Consider the following 14,641-nt stretch of genomic DNA (forward strand, 5'->3'; position numbering starts at 1 on the left):
AATATTTTGGTAGTATACCATATACATAAGGGCATTCAAAATACTTTGAGGGGCCGGCCCGTGGCTCACTCGGGAGGGTGTGGTGCTGACAACACCAAGTCCATGGGTTCAGATCCCATATAGGGATGGCCGGTTGGCTCACTGGGTGAGCATGGTGCTGATAACACCAAGTCAAGGGTTAAGATCCCCTTACTGGTCATCTTTAAAAAAAAAAAAAAAAAAAAAAAAATACTTTGAGAACCTACACTATCTTAAGAAACAAAGAAAGATTATGCCAACATTCTATCATTGTCATGAACTGCTTTTTCTAAAGCTAAAATGGATAACCGTCACTCACCTCCCAGTATCCAACAAACATATGTAAAAACACTCTGCAAACCATAAGAGCACTCTAAAATTCAAGTTATAGCACTCCAAATCTGCAAAGTAGTGAGCCACACATGAAGACTGGCAGGTCTTAGGAGGTGTTCAGTAAACAGCCTACAGAATGCACAGCCGGCCACTCACTGGCTTATCATTCACTCATCTAGTGAGCAAAGTCATGAGCATCCCACATGCCAGGAAGGTCCCATGTAGAAAAAAGGGACCCACCTCTGTGGAGTTTACATGCTAGCAACTCTTACTTCTCCAAGAACAGGGCTGAGTAGAATGTATTTGGCTTTGGGATCCCACAGGCCTGGATCTGAATTCCTGCCCTGCCACATTCACTGGGTACCAAAGTGTGTGTGCCACTCCCTCTCTCTGAACCCAAAACTACCACCACTTCCCTCTTGAAATTCAACAGGGTAAATTAAGATGTCATACCTGTGAGGCAACCACCATAGTCCCTACCACGTTAGTCACTTAAATGTTGATGCCATTTCTAGATTTTGTACATCTTTCATTTTCCTCAATCTCATTTTCAAAGTCAACTCTTTGAAAATGCCTTTAATTTTTGCTCTGATTTGAGCTGGAGGTTGGAGGAGTAAGAGAGATAATTAACCTGATACAGATCACCAAAATCCCTCTGGAACCTGACTGGATTCTCTCTGACCAACACTGGGCCCTTACCACTGCCACACTCTGCTCCTAGGCTGCAGGGTGGAGTTACAGACAGCTACACCATGATGGAGGCTGCAGCTAGCGTCCCATGAATGCTGGCAGATTCTTATTTGTCCCTATTGTTTCCCATCGCCACATTTCCAATGCTTCTTCATCCTCTATGCTTCTCAACTCATGCCCTTAATTATTAGGCATAAAGAAAGCAAAGCCAATTTTACTTACTCTGCCTCATTATCTCTCCTCTCCATAATTCAAAGGTTTCAGTTGCTATATTAATCATCTCACAGGCTAAAGCTGTATGAAGAACTCATTTGGGTTGGATATTCCCTAAATGCTGGACAGACGCTCCCACCCCAACCCTGTGGTCACCAATCAATACGATACTCAGTGGCACCTAACAGCCTATTATTTTCCCTGTGCACCTGGCATAGTGGACTCTAAAGAGAGGGTTGAATTTCATGTCACGGTCAACCAAGCAACCCTACATAAATCATTTACCTATTAAAGCCTCAGTTTCCACATCTGGAAAAAGGTGCTAATACCAGAGACTCATTTCCTAACAGCTGGTTAGAGGACTTCTTGTACTGGTCCCCTAATTTCTTTTCTCTATTTACCATTTCTTCATCTTTTGGGAGATTTCCTGAGCTATATCCCCCAAGCCTTCTATTGAGTTTTTTGTTTCTATTACCATGTTTAGAATTTAAAAGATCATCTTGTCCCTTGAATGTTTCTTCTTCACAGCAACTTCTTCCTCAGGGAGAAATCTTCTATTCTTCTACCCTTGGAACATACACCCACTTGTCAGTGTCTGGCAGCCAGGCAGCAGAAAGGGATGGGGACTCACCCATCAATCTACCAACTTCCATTTAGTTTCCAATTTTCATTAAGGTGTCTCATGCTTTGCCTCATAGATGCCTAGTATCCCAAAGTCCAGAACCCGTCTGTTCACTCTCTCCAGAAAGAAACTGCCAGGGAAAGCCTGCTACTCTGGTGCCCCCAATGAACACATCCCTAGCGTGGACCCCTCCCACAGTGACTAGCTTTACAAAGGGACATTTGAAAGTGTAACACGTGCCCTCTTGGAATGCTAACTCCTGGCCTCCATCTGTCATGTGGATAAAGGGCACAGCTCCTGAGCATGCTGGCTAAAGCACTAATCTTGCAAGGAGAGAGATCCTGGAGGTTCCAGTCCCAGCTGCCATCTGATTGCAGATCCAAGATATCCCAAGCAAGTCCAGCAGAAGAACCTACCAGCTGAGCCCTAGCTAATCCATAGAACTGTGAGTAAATAAAGTGGTTGTTTTTTTTTTTTTTGTCATTTTTTCGTGACCGGCACTCAGCCAGTGAGTGCACCAGTCATTCCTATATAGGATCTGAACCCGCGGCGGGAGCATCGCCGCGCTCCCAGCGCAGCACTCTACCGAGTGCGCCATGGGCTCGGCCCTAAAGTGGTTGTTTTATAAGACACTAAGTTTTAGGGTACTTTGTCATGCAGCAATAATCAAAGCACAGGCTTCCAAAACACTCCTGCTTTAAAGCCTGTCAAGCTACCCGACTATGCCAGTTGTTGGGTTGAGGCAATAGCTATGCTAACTGCATGGCTAGACAGTTCACAACTAAAGCCAAAATATTTTATTATTTCAGTTATACTAAATTTCCATTTGTATTGTCAGGGCTATGGCTCGGACCCTTCAAACCCGTTGTATAGAGTGGGTCACCAGACCCCTCACACGCAGGTCCATGCTAGGTAACTGGGAAAGATCCCAGGAGCCACTAGCAGGTGATATGAGCTCAGTCCTCAGCAGGAGCAGTAGCAGCCTCCCTGTGGCCACCCCCCACCCCCCAGGCCATCCCAGGGGCGGAGGGCACCGTGGACCAGAGCCACTTGTCCTTTATACTTAAGTCATAACCCAGGACACCTAGGCACACATATGCAAATACATTAAGCAATAACCAAGGAACACCTGAACGCATGCGCCTATTTACATCAAATGCTAGGTAAGATTCTGAACATCTGAGGCGCCCTGACCATTTTCCTTCACTTTCCATACAAAGCCTTACCCTGCACATGGAGCTCTTTTTCAGATCTTAGACATTAATTTCTAAAGCAAAGTTGGAAAACTAGTGGGAGGAAACCCATAGTTATTGGCAAAAAGAATTTTACTGGCTGGCTTTGCTGAATGTGAGAAGATAAAGTGAAATGGTAGACTCCACTACACCAAGGGTGTTAATCCTCTGTAAGGCTTTTTAACCACAGAAAGAGTCAATTACCCCGGGTAACGAGCAGTGCTATTACTTTCAAAACTCACCAGAAAAAGTTATGACTGCATTCTAACTTTATTTAGTCCCCAAACAGGGCCTCATTAAGTTTCTAATCTTCTAACCATCCTGGAAATGGAAGATGAAATACTAGCTTTGATTCACTTTTAAGTGGCTCAATCAAAATACATAAAACAGAAATATAACTAATTATTAAAAACAAAACAAAAAAGCAAACAATATAAAAAAGCTCTAACTTTGGGGTGGAAGAAACAGAACCAGGTAAACTTAAGGATCCAAAATATAGTTGGGGCACAGTTCAAAATTCTGTATTATAATTTTTTGAATGGGGAATCGAAGGGAGGTCTGGATATATTTAACAATATCAGATATATGCCATGTCCACTATATCAGATATATGCCATGTCCACTGATAACAGAAACGAAACAGCTTTGGATAATATCACTTAAAAAATAACCACCTGGAGGAAAGCATGAATTGCATATTACTGAATCATAGTCCCATTCCTCTTTAACACATCCCGTTACTAAATGAAACCAAAGCAAATGCAAAATATATCATAGAAAATGAATACCCAAAGGCTGGCCAGTTTCTCAGTTTGTTAGAGCGCAGCCTTATAACTCCAAGGTCAAGGGTTTAGTTCCCTATATTGGCCAGCTGCCAAAAAAGAAAAAGAAAGAATATGATACCCAAAGACTTGTATGTTATTTGCATGTGTAAATTAAAAAGGAATTAGCAAAGGCAGTTTCAGCTGGGACCTAACAACCAACAAAGCCCAAAGGTCATGAGTCCCTGGAGGAATAAATATTCACCAACTGTGTAGATCTTCACAGGTGCTGTCAAATTTTAATCAACCTATAAACACACAACTGAGCTGCCATACTGTTTTGGCAATATCTCAGATAAAATATGGAGCTGAGCAGGTCAAGAGAAGTGCTGTAGTGTGTAACAACTTGTTACAAAGATAAATGAATACATAGGGTGATATCACAAATATGTAAAAGTGGAGTCAGAAAAGTCATTCTCCTTAAATCTCAACGCAATGAATAATAGTCTGATTACCATGGACGCTTTTATAGAAACAGTAATAATAGTCACAGGCACACAAACATAATGACAAAAGAATTCATCTCACATGTAACACATAACACCACAACCTACCTACACCTCTAGCTAATATAGTAACATAACCTATATCATCTTATAATTGTGTCATTAATATTTTAATCAACTAGACGGTAAACTTGGATTGTTAATGATTTTTTATTGTGATCAGCTGGTAGTGGTTGTCTAAAAAGCTGTACTGAGAAGAGCTCTAAGAGGGCACTTGGCCTGGGTGGGAAGTAACTAGAACATTATCCATCCTCAGAATTCAGGACATGAACAACATACCCATATGAAAACATTCACTGTGGCCTAAACATAAAATAAAATTTTGCATTATAATTTCCAAAGCAGGTCCTCCTTGCTCCTTTCTCTCCACTGAAGCCAACAGACACATTCTAAAAAGAAAACCAGGGGATATCAGATAGCCTACAATTCATGAACTACCACATTGATTCTTTCTATTGCTACAGACAATAATTAAAGAGGGTTCAAGTTCTTTTCACTGGCTCCCAAGGGCCAGGATTGCTGGTTTAAAGGGTCTGTAGATCGATGCACACATAACAGCAGGTGGCTCTGGAGCAGGGGACTGGCATTTAAGGATCTTCTCTTCATTCACTCCATAAGTAATCATTGAGAGTAATCACTGAACACCTGGCATATGCCTGGCAACTTCATTTTCTCAGCTGATTTTAATTTGATGAGATTAAAAAATCATTAGGAAAAAGCAATGTAACAATTGTTTATAAAATGAGAAAGAAAAAGCAAGACAGGACAAATATCCTTTACTGGGACTGAAAAAAATCCCATCTGTGACAATCAGGCAAAGGAAAGCATTTTTCGAAAGCAATGACCTAAAGAATCAAAGATCATAGCAAAGCCACTATCATTCCTTGAACTGTTTCTACCTCATACCAAGTTCTTTTCAGCACACAATATACTCAGCTAGTATAAATTACAAGCAAATTAAGCGATAGGAGTAGGGTTTTGCATTACTCCTGAGATAAGGTTCGTAACACTCCTCATTCTTTTGCAGTTGATTTCAGCTGCCCCTGATGTTCACTGAGCTTAACCGTGAGTCAAAGGCTAGTCATTTCTCAGCAACTTTTGCAAAGAAGAAATAAAATCCTTTTCCAGATTGAACATGCCCTACTCATATTTTCCTCCCAGTCATGACTCAGCAGCTTCTTTGGGTTTTGCTCAACCTGAACTAACCTCTCACTTGTAAAAACCATCTGCATTCTCAATTCCTTTAAAAGCTCCAAATTACTTCATCAATCTATTCCTTCAGTGTCATGACAAAAACAACTTTTGGGTAAATGTCTACCTCACACTTTTCTCTGCAGACTGCCCATCACTCACAGCCCCTGCTGCCGGGGTGGACCTCCAGGCAGCCTTGTCTCCTTATCACAGCTTATCAAACAGGGGTGGACACCTGGCTCAAGCCCAGCCAATTAGATTCTCTAGTTGAACAGTGCTGGAAACTAGAGTTCAACAGTCATGCTTGGCGGCAGCTGAAGTGGCCATTCCTCACCATGTGTGTACTAAAGCAGAGAGAGCAGGAGTTCAGATACGGAATGACCCAGAAGCAGGGAGAGAAACAAATTAGAGACTGAGGTCATTAGAGAAAGTGACTTTGCCAATGGTACAGTTCCTAACTCAGGTCACTCCTGAGGCTGCTATACTTCCAGCACTTGATTTCAGCAAGATATCCCTATATCCTTTAAGTTTCTTTTATTTTCTTAAGCTAGGTTAATTATGTTCCTACATGTAATGAAATGGTACCCAACTAAGTCATATAAAAAGTAACTTCCAAATTCCTATCCCACAGAATATGAAGCAGCAGCTTCGAAAGATTTAGAAGTTAAAAAATCAAAAGGGAGGGGGAGAAGACAAGAGTTGGGAAGAGGGAAAAGGGTGGGATAAAAAGAGTAGGCTTTTTTAAAAAATAAATATTCTATTCATTTCAAGAGAAATTCAGTACCTTCTATGTGCTAAGGTACTCACTCTGCTAGGCACAAGGAGATAAAGAAGGGTAACTCACAATTCTTGCCCCAATGAATACAGTCAAGTCAGATGAACAATTGCAGTTTAGGGTGTGAGGGCCCCAATATTTGAGGTATACACAAGATACCATGAGTACATGGCCAGGGGAGCTGGGCTTTCATCATAGACAATTCTGAGTTGGATGAGAAGACAAAGGTGGGAAACGCTGAACAAGGAGTTTTAAAAGACACAGCAGCCAGAAAGAATGAACTTCTACAGATTATCAAATGCAGCAAAGCTGGTTATCCCAACATTACACCACTGAATAACTTGGTTTAGGAAGTTAGTTTCTGGAAGTCAGAATCCTCCCAATTTAACCTTGCATCATAAAGGTATTTAAACACTCTATTGCAAATAGAATAGTCAAAGCAAATAATTTATTTTTTTGTGTGTGTGTCTTCTTCCCTCCACCCCCCCAGTTTATTTGTGTATTTATTTATTTTTAGCTCCCACAAATAAGTGAGAACATGTGATATTCTCTTTCTGTGCCTGACTTGTTTCACTTAATATAATTCTCTCTACGTCCATCCATGTTGTTGCAAATGGCAGTATTTCATTCTTTTTTATAGCAGAGTAGTATTCCAAAAGCAAAATCATTTAAGTAGTTATGATCTCAGAGTTTACATCTTAGAGTAACAAAATAAGAATTATAGTATTAATTTTGAAAGATGATCATATTCTAAAATTATTTTGTTATTTCAGAATTTGGAAAGACACGAGAAATATTTTATATAAAGTGTTAAAAGAGGAATAAAATAATCATAACATTTTCTAAAAAAAAGTTACAAATCATAAGCAAAAATAGTGCTCTTAAAGTGTGAGAACTGATATCCCACTGCTAGGAATGTATCCAAAAAATACATTATAGACCATGGGAAAAAAATTACACATAAAATATTCTAGACAGCATCACAAAAAAATCAAGAAGCAAGCCAAATATCCAGTAATAAAGATTATATTATACTGCTTTGGAATACTAGCTGATGAAATACAACTTAACCACTAAAAAGAATAAAGACAATTTAATAACAGGATGAAATATATAATGTTGAATTGAAAAAAGGATGTTAAATTTTGTGTATACTCTAATTAGAGTAGTACACATAAAAGAATACATTTTAGGAAACTAAAGATATATGAAAAAATGCCATAAAGGAAAAGTGATAATGGTCATGTTACAGTGGTAAGATAATGAATAGTTTTTTTTTTCTAAGTTTTTTTGGTCGTTATATTTATAAACTTTTTTAAAGCACCCCCTCTTTTTTTTCCTCAAGTATTAGAAATAAAATGTAAACTTACTTCATCAGAAGCAGATCGAAGACACTGGACAGCAGCCTGTTTTTTCATTTCTTCTAGAGTTAGATCTGAACACTTTTTCTTACTCTTTCCCCATTTCTTATAAGCTCCTTTTTCCCAACCCAGGAAGATGTCATTCTCCTGCAATAGGATAGCACCAGGTTAAATGACCAAGACTAAGTAAGATTCAAACACTATTGTTTTCCACCTACTTACACATCCATTCCTCTACCAAACATATTCATTCACAAAATGGTACACACTAATAAAGAGATGACAGAACTCTGTCAATCACAGCACTTCAGAAAAGCCTATTTGTTTGCTTATCTATTATTTAGATTATCTACGATCTTAACACATCTGACCAGCTTATATTTATGTAAATGCTAACAGGTAAACAACTCAGACATTTGTGTGTAAATGTAAATGCCATAATTTACGTTTCAGTATAAATTCTAAACAGTACAAAGAATTAAATGTCCTGTTCATCCTACTCTTCAATGAGTATTCAGGTTATTATCAGATTTTGACATTTACCAGTTAAATAGTTCAATCCCTACTTCTATATATTGTGGTCTAAAAAATGACAAATATAAAATATTTTGTTAGTATTTTAATTTTTCCCAATGATATATGCCCACTATAAAATCTGAAGAAAATACAAAAAGCAGGAAGAAAAAAACTCACCCATGATACTACCACCCAGTGAAAACTAGAACAAATTAGTGTGCTTCAGTCTCTTTTTTGTATGCTTTAAAAAAACACATCTGAATTCACACCATTTGTATAATTTTATACCTGATTTAACTTCTCATACTGTAAACACTATCTCATGTTAGTACAAATTCTTTGGCTCCATAATATCCTAAGATGTAGGTTTACTGGGCTATGTCCCTAGACTGGGACTTTAATATTTTTTCATTGCTCTGCTACTTTGTTTTGCCTTTTAAGCCTTTCATTTGATAAATAAGATTAAAACTAGTGGACAAACAAGGAAAAAAAGCCTAGAAAAATGGCAGACAATGAAAAAATTAAGAAAACTACTTACAAGAGCATTTGGCCTACAGTGGGCCCTCAGGAAACATATAAATGAATGAATGAGATGGAATAAAGTAGGAAAAGCAGAATAACAAACTCAAAAGATCTTTTAAGATCAAGTCACATACCACCAACTGCCTAACCCAATTTTCACTTTAATCTAATACATAAAAATTACTTTTATGCCACCAAAGAGTGGAAGAAAGATCACTCCCTCTACACTTATCGTAATTAGCATACTTTTTACTTAATTTCATGGGCATGTTTTCAGATCTTACGAACCTGAAAAAAAAAATTTCTTTGGCTATGTGGTGTTATTTCCATTTTTCAAGGGAAAATATGCCTCATAGCCAAATAAAAAATATCAATATATTTTCATTTATTGAACATGTTTAGCTGGACTACACCTGAAACTTGATATTTCTTATCAATGATATCTTCTGGAGATACGGCTTGTTCAATAACAGGAACATAGGATAAAATCACAGAAGCTTCTCGAAGACACAGAAAAATGTTATTTCCTGTTGTTTGTTATTTATATAAAACAAAGGCAGAAAAATTTACAAAATTATTCAAAACAAGATTCATTTTTGTCTGGGCTGCCAAGATTGGCCCTTTTTCCTTACTGAGCATTTTTAAACATGTGTCTCTACTGCAGCTATATTAAAGCTCAGCAAAGACAGCATACATTCAATGATCTCAATACATTTGTATTATACAGACAGAAGATACTTTCAAAATTCACATGGACCTGCAGTCCTTCTAGAGCAAAGCTGGACAGTACATATTAAACATCTTAATCATGTACGTGCACTTTTGATCTAATAATTCTACTTCTGAGAACTTATCCTAAGGAAATAATCACTTATGCGTACAAAAATTTAGCTATAGTGATGCTGATCATACTGCTGTCAATAATGGCAAACATGTAGAAATGACCTAAATGAAAAAATAAGGAGACGTGGATATAATATCTAGGTGATGGGATATTATACCTACTAAAAAGAGATTATGAAGTCTACTTGTTGACAGGGAAAGCTATCCACAATATATGAGTTTTTACAACAGTATCTCATTTTTGATTAAAAACACACACACACATGCATGTATGTACAGACACACATTAATGTGCATCAAAAGGTCTGAGAAGAAATGTATTAAGAGGTCACCAAGGAGCTTGACTCTTGATGGGAAGGGGTACAATACTAGATTTTTATTTTCTGATTTTTCTTGTACTGTAGCTGAGTCATCTCCTTGAATGGCCAAAAAAAGTTTGTTTTTTTAAATAGAAAATTTATAAGTCAAGAGTAGAAATAAGAAGAGGTCCTATAGATCTTCACCTAGAACAGGTATGTGGCAATAGCTTTATATTTTCAGTCTGGCATCCTTCTGTTTATACATGGATATAAGATTCATTCAGTAACCATTTAAGTGTCTTCTTTGTGGCATTAGGGATATAACAATGAATACAACACAGTCCCTGCCTGCCAGAGGTGCACTGTCAGGGGGTAGGGGGGAGGGACATGTAAGTCAACCACACTACATGACTGTTGCTATTATAGACGTCCATAGGAAGCATTAAGGAAATGCAGAGAAGGCATGATCCTTTCTTGGACTGGGAAGTAAGCAAACGCTTCCTACAGAAGGAAGGGTCACTGAAGTGAAGTCTTAAAGATTGAATATACATTTGGGCTAGAGTGAGGGGGAATATGAGGTGGAACAAACAATGTGCTAAAAGCAAGGGACAGCGAACTTTTTCTTTTTCTTAACCGAAGTTTGCTTTATTTCCCCCAGCAAATTGTTTTTCAACAAAATCTTAGTTTAAAAAGTAATTCATAAAGCTAGTATAGTAGTTTTGTTGTTGTTGTTGTTGTTTTTACACATATTTATGGGGTACAGAGTTGACTATCAGTATTTGTGTACAGTATGTCATCAAATCAATATTATTAGCATGTACATCATTACAATTGTAAGTACTCTGTGTCTCTCTTACCCAATTACTCTCTATCCCCTTTCTCCCTCCCCCACCTGTAGTAACTATTAAGTGTGTTGCCTCCTTCTGAAAGTTCACAGTGAACTTCTTCTGTAAAGGGCCAGACAGCAAATATTTTAAGCGTCATAAATATTTTCAGTCCAAGAGGATAGATCAAGGATATAATGTAGGCACTTTTATGAAAAAGAGAAAACACATTTCTGCAATTTTTATTGATAAAACTCAAAATATAATCATTTGGCACAATCTTTTTGTAATACACGCCTACTAATGAGAAGAGTGGAATTCTTTTAGCGGGGAAAGAGATAACACGTTATTAACTGGGGTTCAAATGTTCCCTATCATCAAAATCAAATACAAATATTCACCTGTTAATACAGATTTTTTTCTTCCCAAATTTTTATTGTGGTAAAATATACACAAAACATCACTTAGCCATTTTTAAGTGTACAGTTGAGTGTTAATGCTGATTTTTCAAGTAACGGCTTTAAACTGAGGTTACCAGAAATGGGAAAGGGGGAGGAGGAAAGAAGGTAAAGAAGGAATTGGTAAGAGGACATGAAAAACGATTATAGTGTATTATGCTGAATATACTAATCATCCTGATATGAGCATCACATATTGCGTACAGGTACTGATATTCATCTCTGTACCACAGATATGTACAGTCAACTATATTACAATAAAAAATAAAATTATATTAAAATAAATAACAGCTTCACTGACATATAATTAACAAACCATAACATTTACTCTTTTAAAGCGCATAATTCACTGATTTTTGGTACCTTCACAGGGTTATGAAATAATCACCACTAATTTTAAAGCATTTCATCACCCTCAAAAGAAACCCTGTACCCATGAGTAGTCACTTCCTAAGCTACCAAGCTACTGGTAACCACTAAACTGCTTTCTGTCTCTACAGACTTACCTATTCTGGACACAGCAAATAAATGGAGTCATTCAATATATGTCTTTTTGTGTCTGGCTTCTTTCACTCAGTGTGATGTCTTAAAGGGTCATCCATGATGCACCATGTATCAGTATTTCAGTCCCTTTTTTGACCAAATGATATTCCATTGCATGGCTGTACCATGTTTTGTTTATCCACTCATTCATTGGTAGACATTTGAGTTATTTCCACTTTTTGACTATTATAATACTTCTGTGAATACTCAAGTATAAGTTTTTGTATAGCCACATATTTTCAGTTCTCTTGGGAATATACCTAGGAGAAGAACTGCTGGGTCATATGTTAACTCTATGTTTAGCCTTCTGAAGAACTGACAGACTACTTTCAAAAACAGCTGTACCATTTTACAATCACACCAGCAAATTATGAGGGCCCCAATTTTCCTCATCCTCACCAACATTTGTTCCTGTGTTTTTAATTTTAGCCATCCTAGTGGGTATGAAGTGCTATTTCATTATGGTTTTTATTTCCCTAATAAATAATGATGTTGAGCATTTCATGTGCTTACTGCCCATGTGTATATCTTCTTTGGACAAATGTCTATTCAAATCCCTTGTTCGGTATCTATACTTCTAGCCATATGCCAGAACCAAACTCTCTTAATTACTGGAGCCTTGCATTAAGTTTTCCAATTGGGAAGTGTGAGGCCTCCAACTTTACTCTTCTTTTTTCAAGATTTTTTTGGGTATTCTGGGTCCCTTGCATTTCCATATGAATTTTAGGATCAATCTGTCAATTTCTGCAATAAAAACAGCTGGGATTCTGATAAGGACTGTGTTGAATCTTTAGATTAGTTTGGGGAGAACTGTCATCTTAATAACATTAGGATTTCTGATCATGAACACAGGAAGTTTTTCTATTTATTTAGGTCTTTGATTTCTTTCAATGATGTTTTATAATTTTATAGTGCACAAGTCTTGCATTTCTTTTCTTAAATTTATTCCTAAGTATTTTATTCTTTTTGATACTATTCTAAATGGAACTGTTTTCTTAATTGCATTCATTAGAATTTCATATATACAAGATCATGTCCTATGGGAATAGAGAGTTTTACTTCTTCCTTTCCAATTTGGATGTCTTTTATTTCTTTTTCTTACTTAATTGCCCTGTTAATGCTGATTTATAATAACATTTTACATACTTTATGTTTGAAAATGTCTTCACACAAATAAATCCTGCCAAATGCTGATATTAATCCACATGCATGAGTTTAATTGAACATATTAATTGCTCAGAAGGCATTTATAGAATTCTGTTAGATTCTTCTCTTGATATTTGCCTTTCAGCATGTCAGTACACTGCTGGTTAATCACTTCCACGTGAAATTTGCCAATTAAACAGGTAAATAGACTGAGCTAAAGAAATTCTTGGGCCAAGCCCGTGGCGCACTCAGGAGAGTGTGGCGCTGGGAGCGCAGCGACGCTCCCACCGCGGGTTCGGATCCTATATAAGAATGGCCGGTCCACTCACTGGCTGAGTGCCGGTCACGAAAAAGACAAAAAAAAAAAAAAAAAAAGAAATTCTTTGCACTGTGTCAAAATGGGAATAATGCCTCTGGAACTATAGTTTGAACCTGGACAACCGATCCACTGTAAATGTGTGTGAGAATGGATATTTCACTCCTTTTCACAGAATGAGAAATGTACAAAACAGCTTGATATTATTTATGATTCAAACAACGTAAGTTGTTAGAAAGACTTCACCACATTTTGTGTTGTAATTTTAGATTGAATTAAGAAACATCCAACCTGTAGTAAAAGCTACACAAACCATAAAAGACAACACATACTTTTTTGTATTCTTTTCTTTTTATTTATTATATTTGAGAGCTCCCTCATTCTTTTTCTTCCTTCATATACTGTGTGAATATATCATAACTTATTTAACCAACATTTAACTAACAGCACTGAACCATATACAGCATGTCCTCGCTCATAAGTGGGAGCTGGGAGAAAGAAAGATACAATAATCACAATAATTCCTTGAACTTTCAAAACAAGAGAACGAAACTGAGGCCACCAGAGGTAGTGGGGGGGGGTAGGGAGAAACGGGCCATAAAAAATGTTTACATTATGTATGATTATAAAAAAAAGAAAAATAAGGGGAAAAAAAGCCTTTCACTGATGGAAAAAAGAAAAAAATCAAATTTAAAAAGAACATAATATAAAAAGATCAAGATATTTCTATTTTATTTATTGTTACCTTTTAAAAAGTCTCCTCTGCTGCACTAATTAAAAGCCCATTTATACATAAATATAAAATATTAGACATGTGCCAAATAGTTACTCAAAACACTGAGTAAAATCAAGTACCAAAAGCAAATATGGCTAAAGAACTTACCAACATGAGAGTCTATTTATCACCAGGTACTTTTCTAGACACTATTGTGAGGAAACACAAGGCTAGAGTTTTGGCTGGCTTTCTCATACTCTCTTATATCAAAGAAATTGGGAACACCACCAAGTCTGAAGGTTCAGATTCCCTTACTGCCAGCCACCAAAAATAAAAAAAATCAATCTGGTAACAGGAGGAAGAAAAAGAACACAATATTCTGAAACACAGCTGGTACCACTGATGCCTGCTGTCAGCTGCTGAACATCCACCCCTGCCTCCCACACCTTCCTGCTAACAGCATCCTGAATAACCGAAACCATGATATATCTGTTTGGGACTCATGCCACCACATCTTCAGGCCATAATACAAAACACTTAACTGGCTTTATACAAAATAGCACGTTTCATCCCTTTGGCCACAAGGATTGGCTCAGAAAGAGGCACATGACCAATAAGAAATGAGCACTTCATGGTTTCTGCTGGGAATGTAGGTAACACTTCCTTTGGACAGTATGTGAGAATATGATGCCAGAAA

At 37.2% G+C, this 14,641-nt stretch overlaps 1 protein-coding gene across 1 annotated transcript in view; it reads right to left on the reverse strand.

Moving 5' to 3' along the window:
• The window catches only part of KIAA0232 (KIAA0232 ortholog), an 86,557-nt gene that overhangs the window by 26,277 nt on the left and 45,639 nt on the right, over positions 1-14,641 (reverse strand). Inside the window, exon 3 of the mRNA XM_063107887.1 lies at positions 7,772-7,909. Within this exon, the coding sequence (XP_062963957.1) occupies positions 7,772-7,909 (138 nt within the window). The remainder of the gene's footprint in view (positions 1-7,771; positions 7,910-14,641) is intronic.

Source organism: Cynocephalus volans, chromosome 9 (assembly GCF_027409185.1).
Source record: "Cynocephalus volans isolate mCynVol1 chromosome 9, mCynVol1.pri, whole genome shotgun sequence".
Taxonomy (NCBI): Eukaryota; Metazoa; Chordata; class Mammalia; order Dermoptera; family Cynocephalidae; genus Cynocephalus; species Cynocephalus volans.